The sequence below is a fragment of the Jaculus jaculus genome, chromosome 1 (assembly GCF_020740685.1).
Source record: "Jaculus jaculus isolate mJacJac1 chromosome 1, mJacJac1.mat.Y.cur, whole genome shotgun sequence".
Classification (NCBI taxonomy): domain Eukaryota; kingdom Metazoa; phylum Chordata; class Mammalia; order Rodentia; family Dipodidae; genus Jaculus; species Jaculus jaculus.
In genome coordinates this window covers 31,339,911-31,355,567 of record NC_059102.1, presented here as the reverse complement: position 1 = coordinate 31,355,567, position 15,657 = coordinate 31,339,911, and the positions used below count along the sequence as shown (strand labels likewise).

The following is a 15,657-nucleotide window of genomic DNA, read 5'->3' as shown; positions in this document are numbered from 1 at the left end:
CCGACCTAGGAACGGAAGTAGTGCGCTGATCCCGCCCACGCCCCGGGACCTGCGGCATGGGGCTGTAGGCTTGCGGCTGCCGGCGTGTGTGGTTCCTTCGGAACCCGCTCGGAGGTAGGGGAGGCGCGGGGGGCCGGCGGCTGGGGGAGTGGGGCGCGGGGGCGAGAAGCGGGGAGACCTCGTGGCTCTCAGGTCGGGTCAGGTTCCCGGGGTTTCTGATAAACACCCCGGGGTCGGGATGATGGTCTGTCTAGCTGAGCCCCTTCTCTGCTTGAGCGGCGCCTGTCCCCGCCCCGGAGATCAAGTCCCTTCTCTGCCTCCTGTCTAACACGAAAACCAAACCTGTTTCTATGAAGCATTGAATACCCAAATCCTAAAGCACCATCTCGGCCGTCACCTTTTTCTACAGACTCGAGCTCTTGTAGGTTTTTTAGTCCCAAGTGACTCTCAACTAATAGACGTTTCCTGTTTCCATGTGTTTTCCTATGTTACTTTTCTGTTAGACTCCTATTAATTCTCTAACATACAGCTCAAAAGTATCCTTGTGAACCTTGCCGCTTTTACTGAAGCCTGTCAGTCAGTTCTAATTTGTGCTTTACACTTCGATTTGTATTTTAAACTACTAGCATATTATATTGCTTTCTCTTAAAAAGTGGTTTTTTAAGGGTTCAGGGCTGGAGAGATTGTTCAGTGGTTAGAGACGCTTGCAACACTTGACAGCCGGATTCGAGTCCTCTGTACCCATATAAAGCCAGATGCATTGAATGGCACACGTGTCTGGAGGCCCTGGCATGCCCATTCCCTCAGTCCCTGCCTCTCTCTCTCTCTCTCTCTCTCATACAAATTAAATTAAAAAAAATATTTTATTTTTATTTATGTACCTAAGAGAGAGGGAAAGAGGAAAGTAGGGAGAGGGAAGAGAGAGAATGGTTGGGCCAGGGCATCCAGCCACTGCAAACAAACTTCAGGCGCATGTACAACCTGTGCAGCTGCCTCAGGTGGGTCTTGGGGAATCGAACTTAATCACTAAGCCATCTCTCCAGCCCAAATAGGTTAATGTTTAAAAAGTGTCTTAAGCGGGTTTATATCTTCATTTGCGTATCTCTGACACGATTACCATAGTAGTGCTTTAAGTGATTACTATATTAAAATGCTCTTCCTGGAGAACTTTCAGTTTGTGGTTTTGAAGCCTCCCACTTTGGAAAGATGAAACCTGAATTAACAGGGAGGGGCCTGACATCTCAGCTCTCAGTGCTGTAGTTCTGAATCCTGTGGAGCACGTTGCTAGAAGGTCGTCTTGCTCATTGATCACAGCCTTCCTGTTTCAACCTGCCTTCAGTGCTACATCTCACTGTTACTTCTTCACATTGTTTTTGAAGACCCGAACATGGCAACTCTAGAGGAAAGCTTCCCCCGAGGGGGTGCAAAGAAGACCCACAAATCAGAGAAATCTTCCCAGCAGGCGGTGGAACAAGACAACTTATTTGATGTAAGTGCTGTGCTGCTTTGGTGATGCCCATGAGAGTCTTTCCAACATCCTTATAAAGATTGACCCTTATTTTGAAATGTATCTACTTATTGACCAGCAGAGAGAGAATTGTCACGCCAGGGCGTCTAGCTCCTGCAAACAAACTCCAGATGCATGTGGTGCTTTGTGCGTCTGGCTTTACATGGGTACTGGGGAATCGAACCCAGGTGTTTAGTCTTTGCAGTCAACTGTCTGAAGTGCTGAGCCATCTCTTTAGCCCAAGATATTTATTTATTTATTTATTTATTTTTTAATCAGGGTCTCACTGTAGCTCAGGCTGACCTGGAACTCACTTCATACTCCAGGTTGGCCTTGAATTCATAGCTGTTCTATATCAGCCTCCTGAGTGCTGGGATTAACGGCGTGGGCCACCATACCCAGCTATCGAGACTGTTTTTTTTTTTTTTCCAGATGTTTCTTTTTGAAGCCCACTTTCATAAATTGAACTTATTAGAGAGACTATACCACCACAGGCTATAGCCTTTGAAGCATGACATTTGATATTTGGGTTTGAAGAGATGCTGGAGAGATTTGTGCCATTTGATGAAGGATGGGGGAAAGGCATTGTATCACTGAATTTTTAGTTGTTATTATTTCACAATGTTGGGGCTCAAATTTAGGACTTCATCTACCTAGGCAAGTGTTCCACCTCAGAGCTATATCCCCAGTCTTGACAGCTATGGTCAGAATTTGCTGTTTTGGCTGGAGGGATAGCTTAGCAGTTAAGGTGTTTGCCTGCAAAGCCAAAGGACCCGGGTTCCATTCCCCAGGACCCATGTTAGCCAGATGCACAAGCTGGCCATGTGTCTGGAGTTCGTTTGCAGTGGCTAGAGGCCCTGCTGTGCCCGGTTTCTCTCTTTCTCTCTTTCTTTTTCTCTGTCAAATAAATAAATAAAAATCAAATATTAAAAAAAAATTGCTGTCTCACCTATAGTAGTTATGCTCTAAGTGCTAGTGGGGAGGAAACATTAAGTGTGTGACTCTAGCTCTATGTTATATAATCTCTCAAACTATGTAAATAAAGTAGAAATCAGGATTTCCTGGTGAGGAACAGGCTCAGAGAGGTCATGTATTCATATTCATTTGTTATGGAGAAGTTCAGGAGTTTAGTTTGCTTTTCTTGGCTCCAGTTTTCCATTTTTACTCCCTGTGTCATGTTGTATCTAGAAGAACTGGGGAATCCTAGAACTGTTTGAGGGAGGAAGACAGAGGAGAAAAAAACTTTGGGAACATGAAAGAAACTTTTTAGACATTGGTGTAAAAGGAACATTGATGGCTTGGATGGAAGAGCTGAGATGGTAGCAGAAATTAAAAACCAAAAAGCAGTTGGTGGGGTGTGGGGCAGTAATGGCAGCACAGCAAGGTGACAGGTGGCTGTGATGTGAAGGAAAGGTGGGGGTTGTTGCTTCTCATTCTTTTGAATCTTTATGGGTTTTTTTCTCCTTTTAGATTTCCCCTGAAGAAGAATCCATCAAAAGGAAAAAAAAGATCCAAAAAGGACCAGCAAAAACAAAAAAGTTGAAACTCGAGAAGACAGAAACCATTAAGTCTCTAAAAGAGAAGCTTGAAATCCTTACTGTTGAGGTTAGTTAAAGTTTACTTTGTTTCCTTTTTCTTTTTTTTTTAAATTTTTTAAATTTTTATTTGCATTTTCCATGGTTATATATATATAAAAAAAAAATCCCGTGGTAATTCCCTCCCTCCCCAATCTTTTTCTTTTTGCTTGGGTGCAGTTTTGTGTGTAATGCGGTGTGTGTGGTGTATGCGCTTGTATGTCCTTGCCACATCCAGTGTGCGTGCCTGCTTTGGCCAGAGCAGATCATCAGGTGTCCCACTCCATTGCTCTTCCCTGTTCTCATTTTAAGCTGGGATCGCTTACTGATACTGGAACTTGCTGGAACTTGCTTTTCATGAGCCCTGGAGATTCCCTGATCTCTGCTTCCTTTTGTAGGGCTGGGATTATAGATTTGTGTGACCACGCCCAGCTGTTTATATGGGATCTGGAAACTCAAACTCTGGAGATTTGAACTCAGGCAGTTTTAGGCCCCCTCAGGCTCTCATACTTGTGTAGGAAGCTCATTTAATTTCTAGGCCATCTCTCCCACCCTGCTTTTATTTTATTTTAAAAAATATTTTATTTTTATTTATTTATTGAGAGAAAGAGGGAGATAGGGAGAAAGAGAATGGGTATGCCAGGGCCTCCAGGCACTGCAAACAAACTCCAGATGTGAGCACCCCCTTGTGCATCTGGCTAACGTGGGTCCTGGGGAATCAAACTTAGGTCCTTTGGCTTTGCAGACAAACGCCTTAAATGCTAAGCCATCTCTCCAGCCCTCTTTTTTTTTAAAAACAAAATATTTTATTTATTTATTTGAGAGAGAGACAGAGAGAGAGAGAGAGAGAAAATGGGTGCCCTAGAGCCTCAAGCCACTGTAAATGAATTCCAGATACATGCACCACCTTGTGCATCTGGTTTACGTGGGTCCTGGGCAAACCTGGGTTCTTAGGCTTGGCAGGCAAATGCTTTAACTGCTAAGGCATCTCTCCAGCCCCTACTCTGCTTTTTTTTTTGGTAGGGTCTCACTCTGGTCCAGGCTGACCTAGAATTAACTTTGTAGTCTCACGGTGGCCTTGAACTCATAGCAATCCTCCTACCTCTGCCTGCCGAGTGCCTACTCTGCTTTTAACATACTGCCGTAGTTTTTATTTTATTTTATTTTAATTTAATTTTATTTTATTTGAGGTAGGGTCTTGCTCTAGCCCAGCCTGACGTGGAATTCACTCTAGTCTCAGGGTAGCCTTGAACCCACAGCGATCCTCCTACCTCTGCCTCCCAAGTGCTGGGATTAAAGGCGTGCACCACCACACCCAGCTTTTTGGTGTGTTTTATCTGTTCCTTCTTTCCTTCATTCGTTATACCCTCACACCCCCCCCCCCACCATGTGTCTGTAGAGATTATGGAGTTGAACATTATTTCCTTTGATTGCTGACAACACAAGGTCCTTTTCCCCTCATGCTTGTGGGCTCTAGGAGTAGCGTTGTGGTTGTACCTGTTAGAGGAGACATGCACACTCAGCCTTCCATCATCTTCACCAACCTGCTTCCTTGCTCTGTACTGTCAGGTATTGAGTGTGGCTGGCTAGGATGTAGTATAAGGGAAAAGAAGCTTCCAGCCACCCAGTGCTATTAACACTGTTGTCTCATCTAAATTTTTTTTTTTTTTTGCATTTATGTATGTGATGTGGTGTGGTGTGTGTCTGTATGTGTGTGGTGTGTGTGCCCATGCGGCACCCCGTGCCCTTACCTGCAGCAGGGCCCACTTGCCTGTGGTAGCTGGAGGATAGTGTTGGGCTTGCTGCTCCTTCACTCTTCTGCCTGTTCCTACTTCAGCTGATTTTGTAGCTTGCCTTATTTATTATTATTATTATTTTTCTTTTGCTGATTCCTGGTAATTTTCTGCTTCCCATGGGACTGGGTTTACAGACGTGCATGGTCACGTCCAGATACTTTACGTGGGTCCTAGGTCCAGCTGCAGCCATCTCTCAGGCTCCCCAGTTCCTCATGCTTTCATAGGACATGCTTTTTTTTTTAACTACCAAGCCATCTTTCCAGCCCTCATCTAAACCTTTTACAGTGCTTGATCAGATACCTGGTAATGCATGTGTGCGTTTCTTCTCATTCACCAAGTTTCTGTAAATGTCAAAGTTGGGACCAGGTGCTAAGGCCTCTTCGTTGCCCTTCCCCATCATCGTTTACTGCCAATTGTACACAGTGCACATTTTCTTTTCTAGTCCCTGTGTGAAGGAATGCGGATTTTGGGTTGTGTGAAAGAGGTAAATGAACTGGAACTGGCGATCAGTCTCCCCAATGGCCTTCAAGGTTTTGTGCAAGTGACGGAAATCTGTGACGCCTATACCAAGCAGCTGAATGAGCAGGTGGCTCAGGAAGAACCTCTCAAGGTAAGGGAAGTCCGCATAAAACCTGTCACTAAAAATACCAGGCTAGGCATGGTGACACATGCCTTTAATTCCAGCACTCAGGAAACAGAGGCAGGATCACCAAGAGTTCTAGACCACCTGAGACTACAGAGGGAATTCCAGATCAGCTTGGGCTAGAGTGAGACCCTACCTTGAAAGAACCAATAATAAAACGATTTACCAAAAAAACTGGGCATGGCGACTCACACCTTTAATTCCAGCACTCAGGAGGCAGCGGTAGGAGGATTGCCGAGAGTTCGAGGCCACCTTGACACTACAGAGTGAATTCCAGGTCAGCCTGGGCTATAGCAAGACCCTACCTCAAAAAAAAAAAAAAAAAAAAGACAAAATAGGGAGTTCTAAATAGATGTCAAAGTATCACTTTGCTCAGGAAAAAATGTGGCTGCCATTTGCATTTACAAAAAGGGGTGTGTTTTATAAAACATTACAGGACTTTTTTACTTAGTCCAAGGAACCTGTGAGACTTCCCTAAGGAAGAGAGCTGGAGCTGAGCTCTGAAGAATGAGGGTTTCCTATGTGCAGAAGGAAGGGAGTTCAGGCAGAAGCATGCTGTGTAGCAGAAAAGGCTAGTATGGCTAAGGTAGAGAACAAAGGAGCTCTAGAGGGCAGTGTGTGGTGGGGGACAGCTCATACATGGCTTCGTCGAACATACTAAGGATTGCTTTTACCTTCTAGATCAAAGGGAAGTCCTTGAAATGGTCTCACTGGAGTGTGTGATAATGCAGATAACTATTAGGCTAGGCTTTGAGACTGACAGCAGCTTGGGACAAGAATTTTCCAAGTAGTGGTATGAGTAGTGAGGCAGCGAGGTGTCAAGGGCAAGTTGTAGGTTTCCATCGTTTGTGGTTTGATGGGAAAGATGGTCACAATTGGCTTTCTAACATGTTGAATTTGAGATACATTTGCAACATTCCAAGGGGCTGTTGATTGTTGAGCCCAAGGGAGGTCTAGACTGGAAACACACCCATTTGGGACTTCTTGGTATAGATGGTAATTGAAGTTTTGAAAGAAGTTGGTTGAAGAGAGCAACTTAGAGAAGAGGAGCCTACAAGACTTGTGTGAGTTGCTCTCAGAAAATGCAGAAGGGGCCAGTGTTTGAAAAGAATCATCCACCTAGGAATGGGCTCAGTTGGTAGAGTGCTTGCTTAACATGTCCATCCAGAGTTTGGACACACAGTTCCACATATACCAGGAGTAGTGGGAATCCCTATAATCCCAGCACTTGGAGGTGGGGCAGGAGAGCATCTTTGTGGGCTAGAGTGAGACCCTACCTCAAAAAAAAAAATCATCATTGCTTAAATAGTAAAGTGTAGGCCAGCCTGGGATACATGAGACTGCCTCAAAAGAAAAAGGGAGGGAGGGAGGTATTTAAAGACAGGAGTCCTCAGTAGTGTTAAGTGCTTTTTAAAGGTCATGTAAGAGGACTGGGGCATAGCTTGGTGACCTTGGGCTCGATTCCCAGCACCAACCAAGGAACGCCTTGTAAGAGAAGGACTGCAGAGTAGGCCATTGGGTTTAGTTACATGGAGCTTGTGTTTTTCATGGGACAGAAAGTAGAGTAAGACAAATAGAAAACGTTTTTTTCAGCACACCGAGGAAGAGACAGTAAGTGCAGGTAACTCTTGATGAACTAATGACATCTGCTTATAATGTGAAAATATTTGAAGAGTTGTTGTTGAAACACAAGCGTGACTTGGCTGCCGACCCATCCTGTCTTGTTGGCAAGTGGTTGCTCTCCTACCCTTTGGGGTGCTGGGGGTTTGAGAATGAGAAACCACTGGATCAAGGCTGAGCAGTGGATTCTTGGCTCGGAGGAAGAGTATTTATTAGATGTTTCTCCTTGCTATTGTGTAGGATCTACCCAGCTTACCTGAACTCTTCTTCCCGGGAATGTTGGTGAGATGCGTGGTGAGCAGCGTGGGCATTACAGAGAGGGGCAAGAAGATTATCAAGCTCTCTTTGAACCCCAGAAATGTCAACAAAGTGCTGAGTGCGGAGGCCCTGAAGCCTGGCATGGTACGTAGCTTACTGGGGTCACAGGAGGCACAGGCAGTGCACCTGCCCTGCCTTTTACTTTCGACTTAACACATCCACACAGGGGTCGGTCTAGTCCTGGAAGGAAGCTCTCTTGGGTGCTTAGTGAACATTGAAAACTTCATTTTATTACCATAGGCAGAGAAAGCAAAAGCAAGTCTAGGTTTCTCTGGTGGAACAGTCAAATGCGTCCATGGATCCTTAGCGGAGATTTGCACACTGTGAGAAGGAATTCGTCATGGTGCCTTCCTCACCAAGCCTTCTTCATAAAGTCGTTTTCAAAGGCCTGTTGTCATTAGAAATGTTGAGGGCCACTCTCTGAGAACAGGAAATGGGACATGAGCAGTGGGTCTGTGGGCTGCCTTCGTGAATATCCGGCACCACTCTGTCCAGCTCCTGAGTGAAATTCAGGATTGAACTGACTCCTGGCTCAGAGCCTCCCAGTCTGTTAGCAGAAGAATGACCTGCGTTTATATAAACACTTTGGAGATTTAGGGGCAGGAGATGGATCTTTCACTGTTTGTTTAGAAGTGGTAGGACTTGGGGCAAGAAAAGAATAAAAGTGAGCTAAAATACAGGAAGTTTTCAGGTAGGAAGAGCCTGCTGCATGCTGGATAGTGCTTCACATGCATACATCTTGCAGTTCCCATGGCAAACCTGGGAGGGAAGGAAAAAGGATCTCAGACTAAGTAGCTAGAATCAGGGCCATCCTGTTGCCCACGGAATGCACAGGAGATTGGCAATATACTATTCTTTTCTTAATACACTTGTTGCAGTCCAGTTCGCATTGCTGGTAGAAATCACCCAACCAAGAGCAGCTTCTGGGAAAAAGAGGTTTATTTTGGCTTATAGGCTCAAGGGGAAGCTCCATGATGGCAGGGGAAAATGATGGCATGAGCAGAGGGTGGACATCACCCCCTGGCCAACATAAGGTGAACTACAGCAACAGGAGGGTGTGCCCAACACTGGCATGGGGAAACTGGCTATTATACCCATAAGCCTGCCCCCAACAATACACTCCCTCCAGGAGGCATTAATTCCCAAATACTCATCAGCTGGGAACCTAACATTCAGAGCACCTAAGTTTATGGGGGACACCTGAATCAAACCACCACAACACTCTTTTTTTTTTTTTTAATTTTTTTTATTTTTCAAGGCAGAGTCTTGCTCTAGCCCAGGCTGACCTGGAATTCACTATGTAGTCTCAAGGCACTCTTCCTACCTCTGCCTCCCAAGCGCTGGGATTAAAGATGTGTGCCACACTACATCCAGCTAATATACTGTTCTTTCTTGAAGGGGCTTAGAAAAGACAATGGCAGCTCAAAAGAGTTCTGGAGTTTCTTGATAGTTGTGGCTCTGCATGTGTCTTTCCTGGCTTGTGCAATTCATCCCTCTCTGTAGCATAAGACTTTCCTATCCTTAAAAATATCTCCAAGAGGGCCAGGCATGGTGGCGCATGCCTTTAATCCCAGCACTTGGGCGGCAAAGGTAGGAGGATCGCTGTGACTTTGAAGCCACCCTGAGACTATGTAGTGAATTCCAAGTCAGCCTGAGCTACAATGAGATCCTACCTCGGGGGAAAAAAAATCTCCAGGAAAAAAAATATCTCCAGGCAGAGACTCCTCTGCAGTTTCATAATTCAGTTATGTATTCAGTTATGTACTCCTCTTTGCTATCTGGAAACCAGAAGAACCTTTAAATTATGTGAGAAAGTTGATGTCTTTCCTTCTATCTGCAGTAGGGGGCTGTGAATGCAGGGGGGAGTGTCGAACATTCGTAACGTTCATGCTTGGAAGTGCATGTTTATTGTGTGCCCACTACTTGGACTTGAAACTTTGGGGATGCTTTCTCTTCTCTCAGCTGCTGACAGGTACCGTGTCAAGCCTTGAAGATCATGGTTACCTAGTGGACATTGGCATTGGCGGGACCCGAGCTTTTCTGCCAGTGCAGAAAGCCCAGGAGGGCATCCGACAGAAGAACAGAGGTGAGAACAGTTGAGGCGGGTGCCGCGGACTGACTCTCGGGGAGATCAGGACCGAGGGAGAACAAGGGCGAAGGCTCAAGGAGAACTCGGGATTCGGCGAGGAAATGACAGACAGACCTAAGTTGAATATGCTGCTGTAATTTATTGAAGGTTTCATGAAGGTTTTATACAGATTGAACAGGGAAACTTAGCAAGCCAACAAGTGATCTCAGAAATCATTAATCTAAACAATCTTAAGTATTGTTCTATTGTAAGCATACATGTAATATTTATTAGGCAGGAATGTACCCATTTTTTAAGAAGGACGCCTTGTATCATTGACCACAGCTTTACATGAATAGAAGCTTGGGGTAAGGGATGTAAGGTGAACAATAGGTTATTTATTTTTTATAAACCGAGCAGAGAGTCATCTCTTTCCACTTATTAGATTATTTATATAATCTTCATATTCATTATAAAAGTGTTTTTATCCAAAAGACCACCAATATTTTAAGGCTGGTTTAATGTTTTCCAGGAATTCTTTTCTTACTTGTCTAGAGTATAAGCACCAAGGCTTACGTGTCTTTGCTAAGCATTTCATAAATGGAAGAGAATGCCATAGCCTCCTTTTTCCTTTATAATTTATTCATCTATTACCGAATTTATCATATCCTCCCTCATAGGGGAGTGGATCTAGGTAGTTCCCAGCTCTGGGAGTCTACTATCAGCCCTTGATCAAGTACTGAACATACCCCCCAGGAAGTTTCCTGGTGGGAATGCCTAAGTTTTACAACTCCTTATCTGTAGAACTGTCATGCTTCTAATGAACATTACCGATTAACATTTCTACTTTCACTTTCTCAGGATCAGTATTGTTCTAAAACATCTTAAGCTGTTTCTACTCTATACCATCTAAAAACTGTTTTAGAGTTAATTTTTTATTCCTAGTAGAGTTATACATTTCCTCCATTGCCCTAATCATAGGAGGGGCACATTCAATACTCAAATTGTTTTTTGTACTCTGATTGCATGCAAGATTAATAGTAAGTGTAGCGTAGAAACTAGCTGTTCTTTGACAAACAACTAGAAGGAAGCAGGAGAGAAACAGAGCACAGAAAACAGCTCATTGGCGCCAACAATTAGGTCGTCGTGACTTCATGGGCAGCAGGAACCTTTACAGTAACCGACTGCCAAGTGGTCACCGGGGGCATCCCTCCGAGGAGTGCTGGCACTCTGTCCTCAGCTCTCATCCAGTACAGAAGCATCTCTGCTTGCTACACAGGCGAGGTCGCCGTGGACGTACCAGGTGGGGAGGAGGGGCTGATGCAGGAGAGTGAGGTCACGCATGTGGGCTTATTTTAAACGTCATTTTAGTAAGGAGCATGACAAAATGGTAACCCTAAGGTTGCTTGGTTTTGGAAAAAATCATTGGCTAGGAGCTGGAGAGATTGGTCAGTGGTTAAGGCACTCACTTGCCTGCAAAATCTAACAAATTTGATTCCCTAGTTCCCACAAAAATCCAGATGCATAAAGTGGTGTATGCATCTGGAGTTCCATTTGCAGTGGCTGGAGGCCCTGATGTGCTCATTCTTTCTGTCTGTCTCTCTTCTATTTCTCTGTGCCTACAAATAAATAAATAAATATGGAAACATATATGTATATATATATATATATATATATATATATATATATATACACACACACACATATGTATATGTATATATACACACACATATATGTATGTACATATATACATGTATATACATGTGTATATACGTGTGCGCGCGCGTGTGTGTGTGTATACATATATATACATACAGCTTTTTTTGGTATTTTGAGGTAGGGTCTCACTGGAATTCACTAGGTAGTCTCCCCGGGTGACCTCGAACTCACGGCAATTCTCCTACCTCTGCCTGCCGAGTGCGCCACCACGCCCAGCTGTAAAAATATTTTTTTAAAATATCAGTGGTCCCTGAGGAGGGGGGAGGATAGATAGGAAGCTAACAATGGTACCAACTTGACTGTAGTCACTGAGCGCAAAGCTAGTAATAATAATTAAAAAAACCAGTGGATAATCCAAGCTGATAGGAAAGAGAAAATGGGAGGTGAAGAATTTCCTGACTTGAAGATCCTTCTGAATTTGGGCCCCCAGGACCTCTGAACCAGCACTACTAGGGCTTGTTCATATTTTCACATTGGTGAATATAGTTGAATTCTAGTTCAGTTAGGGTGACTTCATTGCCTTCTTGTAGCTGGTCCTGTAGGGCTTGGGAATATGGGAGTGTAGATGCAAATTGGGTAGGTGAACCATTGATCTTTTTAGTGTTGCTTGGGCCCATGGCTAAAGGTCCTTCTCACAGGGGTATTTTTTTCCTTTTGGGGGCTTGGGCCGGCCTTACAGGAGCTAAACTGAAGGTTGGCCAGTACCTGACGTGTCTTGTTGAAGAGGTGAAAAGCAATGGAGCAGTTGTTAGTCTGTCTGCAGGCCATTCAGACATTTCTTCTGCCTTTGCAACTGAAGATCAAAGCTGGACCCTTAATAACTTGCTACCTGGGCTGGTGGTGAAAGCCCAGGTGCAAAAGGTCAGTCATTCGCTGTTCTGCTCTCTTGTAAAGTGTAGTTGTTAATAAAGCCGGGGTGGAAAGATGCATGATAATCATGGGTCTTGTGGCATTAAGAGCTTGCTGGGAATAGCGTCTCATGTTTCAGGTCATACCAGAGAAACACTTCTCATAACTTGTTCTGGTTATTTCTAGGTGACTCCGTTTGGGCTGAAGTTAAACTTCCTCACATTCTTCACGGGCCTGGTTGACTTCATGCACCTGGAGCCCAAGAAAATTGGGACATACTCCCCAAACCAAACCGTAAGAAATGTCAACATATGTCTTTTCCTCATTTCCAACTGTGTCTCAGTCAGCTCTCCAGTGGCCCGACTAGCATCAGGATGGGTTCTAGAACTGCATGTGTGTGGGTGTGCAGAGACATGAAGGGGGTGGTGACAGTATTTAGGGAGGAGCATGAGAAACCAGCAGTGGTTGGGCTGAGAGTAGAGGTGGAGCAGGTTTACAGGCAGCTTTTACTTGTTACTTCATATCTAAAGTGTCTGAAAAACAAAATAGGAGAATAAGATGTGTTTAAATAGAAAAGAAGTCACACTTTAAAAAAAAAAAACAAACCTAAGGAGCCGGGCATGGTGGTGCACACCTTTAATCCCAACACTCGGGAGGCAGAGTAGGAGGATCGCCATGAGTTTGAGGCCACCCTGAGACTACAAAGTGAATTCCAGGTTAGCCTGGGCTGGTCTGAGACCTTACTTAAAAAAAAAAAGGGCTGGGTGTGATGGCTCATTCCTGTTATCCCAGTATTTAAGAAGGAGAAAGACTGCCACAAATTCAAGGGCAGTCTAGAAACCTCTCACCCTAAAATGTGTATGGAGTCTAGAGGTGTACTTCATGTCAGAGCATTTATCTTGCATTCTCCTGTCCAAGTACTAACAGGGCCCAGATTGTGCATGTACTGGGTGATATGGCCATAGACCATATTTATCTTGCATTCTTTTTTTAAAAAATATATTTATTTATTTGACAGAGGGAGAGAGAAAGAGAGAATGGGTGAGCCAGGGCCTCCAGCCACTGAAAACGAACTCCAGACACATGTACCACCTTGTGCATCTGGCTAATGTGGGTGTTGGTGAATTGAACCTGGGTCCTTTGGCTTTGTAGGCAAATGCCTTACCTGCTAAGCCATCCCTCCAGCCCTATCTTGCATTTTGAGACCCCGGGTTCAGTCCTCAACACTCCCCTCCACCAAAAAACAAAAACAAAAATCCTTTGATTATATTTTTTTTTCCCAAGGTTGGTCTCATTCTAACCCAGGATGACCTGGAATTCACTATGTAATCACAGGCTGGCCCTGAACTCATGCTGATCCTTCTACTTCTGCCTCTGAAGTGATGGGATTAAAGTCATGTACCACCATGCCCAGCTTGATTTTTTTTTTAAATATTTTAATATTTGCAACAAAGAGAGTGAATGATTAGGCAAACAAGGGCCTCTTGCCATTGCAAATGAAGTTTAGATGCATGTGTCACTTTGTGCATTTGGCTTTACATGGGTACTGGGGAATTGAACCCAGGCTATTAGGCTTTGTAAACAAGTCCCTTTAACCACTGAGTCATCTCTCCAGCTCCAAAAACCTATGATTCTATAAGTAGTACAGATCTGATTTAAAGGGCCTAATGTAGCTCAGTTGGTAGCATGCTTACCCTAGCACACTTGAGGCCCTGGATTCAGTCCTTAGCACCAAATAAAACCTGCCATGGTAACATATATATGTAATTCCAGCACTCAGGATGTGGAGGCAAGAGGATCAGAAGTTCAATGTCATCTTCACCTACATAGTGAGTTCAAGGCCAGCCTGGGTTACTTGAGACCCTGTCTTAAAAAGCCAGAGCCGGGTGTGGTGGCGCACACCTTTAATCCCAGCACACAGGAGACAGAGGTAGGAGGATTGCCGTGAGTTCGAGGCCACCCTGAGACTACATAGTGAATTCCAGGACAGCATGAGCTACAGTGAGATCCTACCTCAACAAATCAAGACGAAACACAACAAAAAAAGCTGAAACCAAACAAATGAAATGCACCTAGATAAAATACAGGAAATTTATGTAATCAGGTGTTAATAGTGATTTTTAACCCTGAGTGGGTTTTTTGTTTTTGTTTGTTTTTTGAGGTAGGGTTTCACTGTAGCCCAGGCTGAACTGGAAACTATGTAGTCTCAGGGTAGCCTTGAACTCACAGTAATCCTCCTACCTCTGCCTCCCCAAGTGCTGGGATCAAAGGTGTGTGCCACCACACCCAGCTACCCTGAGTGTAATTATTTAAATAGTCAGAATTAAAAAAACAATTTTTTGTTGTTTATTTTTATTTATTTGAGAGCAACAGAGAGAGAGAGAGTGAGAGAGAGAATGGGCACGCCAGGGCTTCCAAGCCACTGCAAACGAACTCCAGGCGTGTGTGCCCCCTTGTGCATCTGGCTAATGTGGGTCCTGGGGAATCGAGCCTCGAACCGGGGTTCTTAGGCTTCACAGGCAAGCACTTAACTGCTAAGCCATCTCTCCTGCCCTAAATAGTCAGATATTTTTATGAACTTGGACATATGTGCACTAAGACCACATATTTATGCTATTTAGGATTTTTCTCATCCTTGAATGATTTTATTTTTAAATACTTTTTATTTTTATTTATTTGAGAGTGACAACAGAAAGAGAAAGGGGGGGGGGAGAGAGAGAGAATGGGTGCGCCAGGGCCTCTAGCCACTGCAAACGAACTCCAGACTCATGTGCCATCTTGTGCATCTGGCTAACGTGGGTCCTGGGGAATCAAGCCTGGGTCCTTTGGCTTTGCAGGCAAATGCCTTAGCCACTAAGCCATCCCTCCAGACCTATATGTTTTCTTGATGTTGAGTAAGCCTTGATTTAGCAAGCACAGCCCCTCAGGGACATATTTGATTAGTCCACACATTGCTTGGTTAGTACCTCCTGCTGACTTTAGTACCTACGTGGAGAGTTTTAACCCTTAGAAGCTCTGCTCTCAGCTGTGTCTTGTGGGATATCTTCTGATTCTGCCCTGTCTTTTGTCTAGGTGAGAGCCTGTGTCCTCTGTATCCATCCTCGCACCAGAGCTGTGCGCTTGAGCCTGCGCCCCGTTTTCCTACAGCCCGGGCACCCGCTCACCCGGTTATCGTGCCAGCATCTGGGGGCTGTGCTGGATGATGTTCCTGTCCAGGGATTTTTCAGAAATGCTGGGGTCACCTTCAGGCTTAAGGATGGGGCCCTGGCCTATGTCCGGGTAAGGAGGCATTGTTATTATTATTTATATATTTACTTGTAAGCAGAGAGAAAGAATGAGAACGAGCACATCAGGGCCTCTAGCCACTGCAAAAGAACTCCAGATGTGTGCTTCACTATGTGCATCTGGCTTTATGTGGGTACGGGGGAACAGAATCTGGGTCGTTAGGCTTTGTAGCCAAGTGCCTTAACTGCTGAGCCATCTCTCCAGCCCCTAAGATGGCTTTTTTGTTTGGCCACGAATCTCATCCCTAGAAGGACTTTGGACAAATGAGTTCTTGTCTG

The 15,657-nt window shown here is 44.6% G+C and overlaps 1 protein-coding gene across 2 annotated transcripts in view; it reads left to right on the top strand.

Annotated features, from left to right (window-relative positions):
- The first annotated feature begins 30 nt into the window (after positions 1-30).
- The window catches only part of Pdcd11 (programmed cell death 11), a 50,058-nt gene continuing 34,431 nt past the window's right edge, over positions 31-15,657 (top strand). For both annotated transcript variants that reach the window (XM_045141722.1, XM_004659381.3), the window contains exons 1-9: positions 31-114; positions 1,380-1,489; positions 2,978-3,112; positions 5,320-5,487; positions 7,381-7,542; positions 9,421-9,544; positions 11,925-12,106; positions 12,281-12,388; positions 15,167-15,373. In XM_045141722.1, coding sequence (XP_044997657.1) covers positions 1,388-1,489; positions 2,978-3,112; positions 5,320-5,487; positions 7,381-7,542; positions 9,421-9,544; positions 11,925-12,106; positions 12,281-12,388; positions 15,167-15,373 — 1,188 coding nt within the window. In that variant the 5' untranslated portion in view covers positions 31-114; positions 1,380-1,387. The remainder of the gene's footprint in view (positions 115-1,379; positions 1,490-2,977; positions 3,113-5,319; positions 5,488-7,380; positions 7,543-9,420; positions 9,545-11,924; positions 12,107-12,280; positions 12,389-15,166; positions 15,374-15,657) is intronic.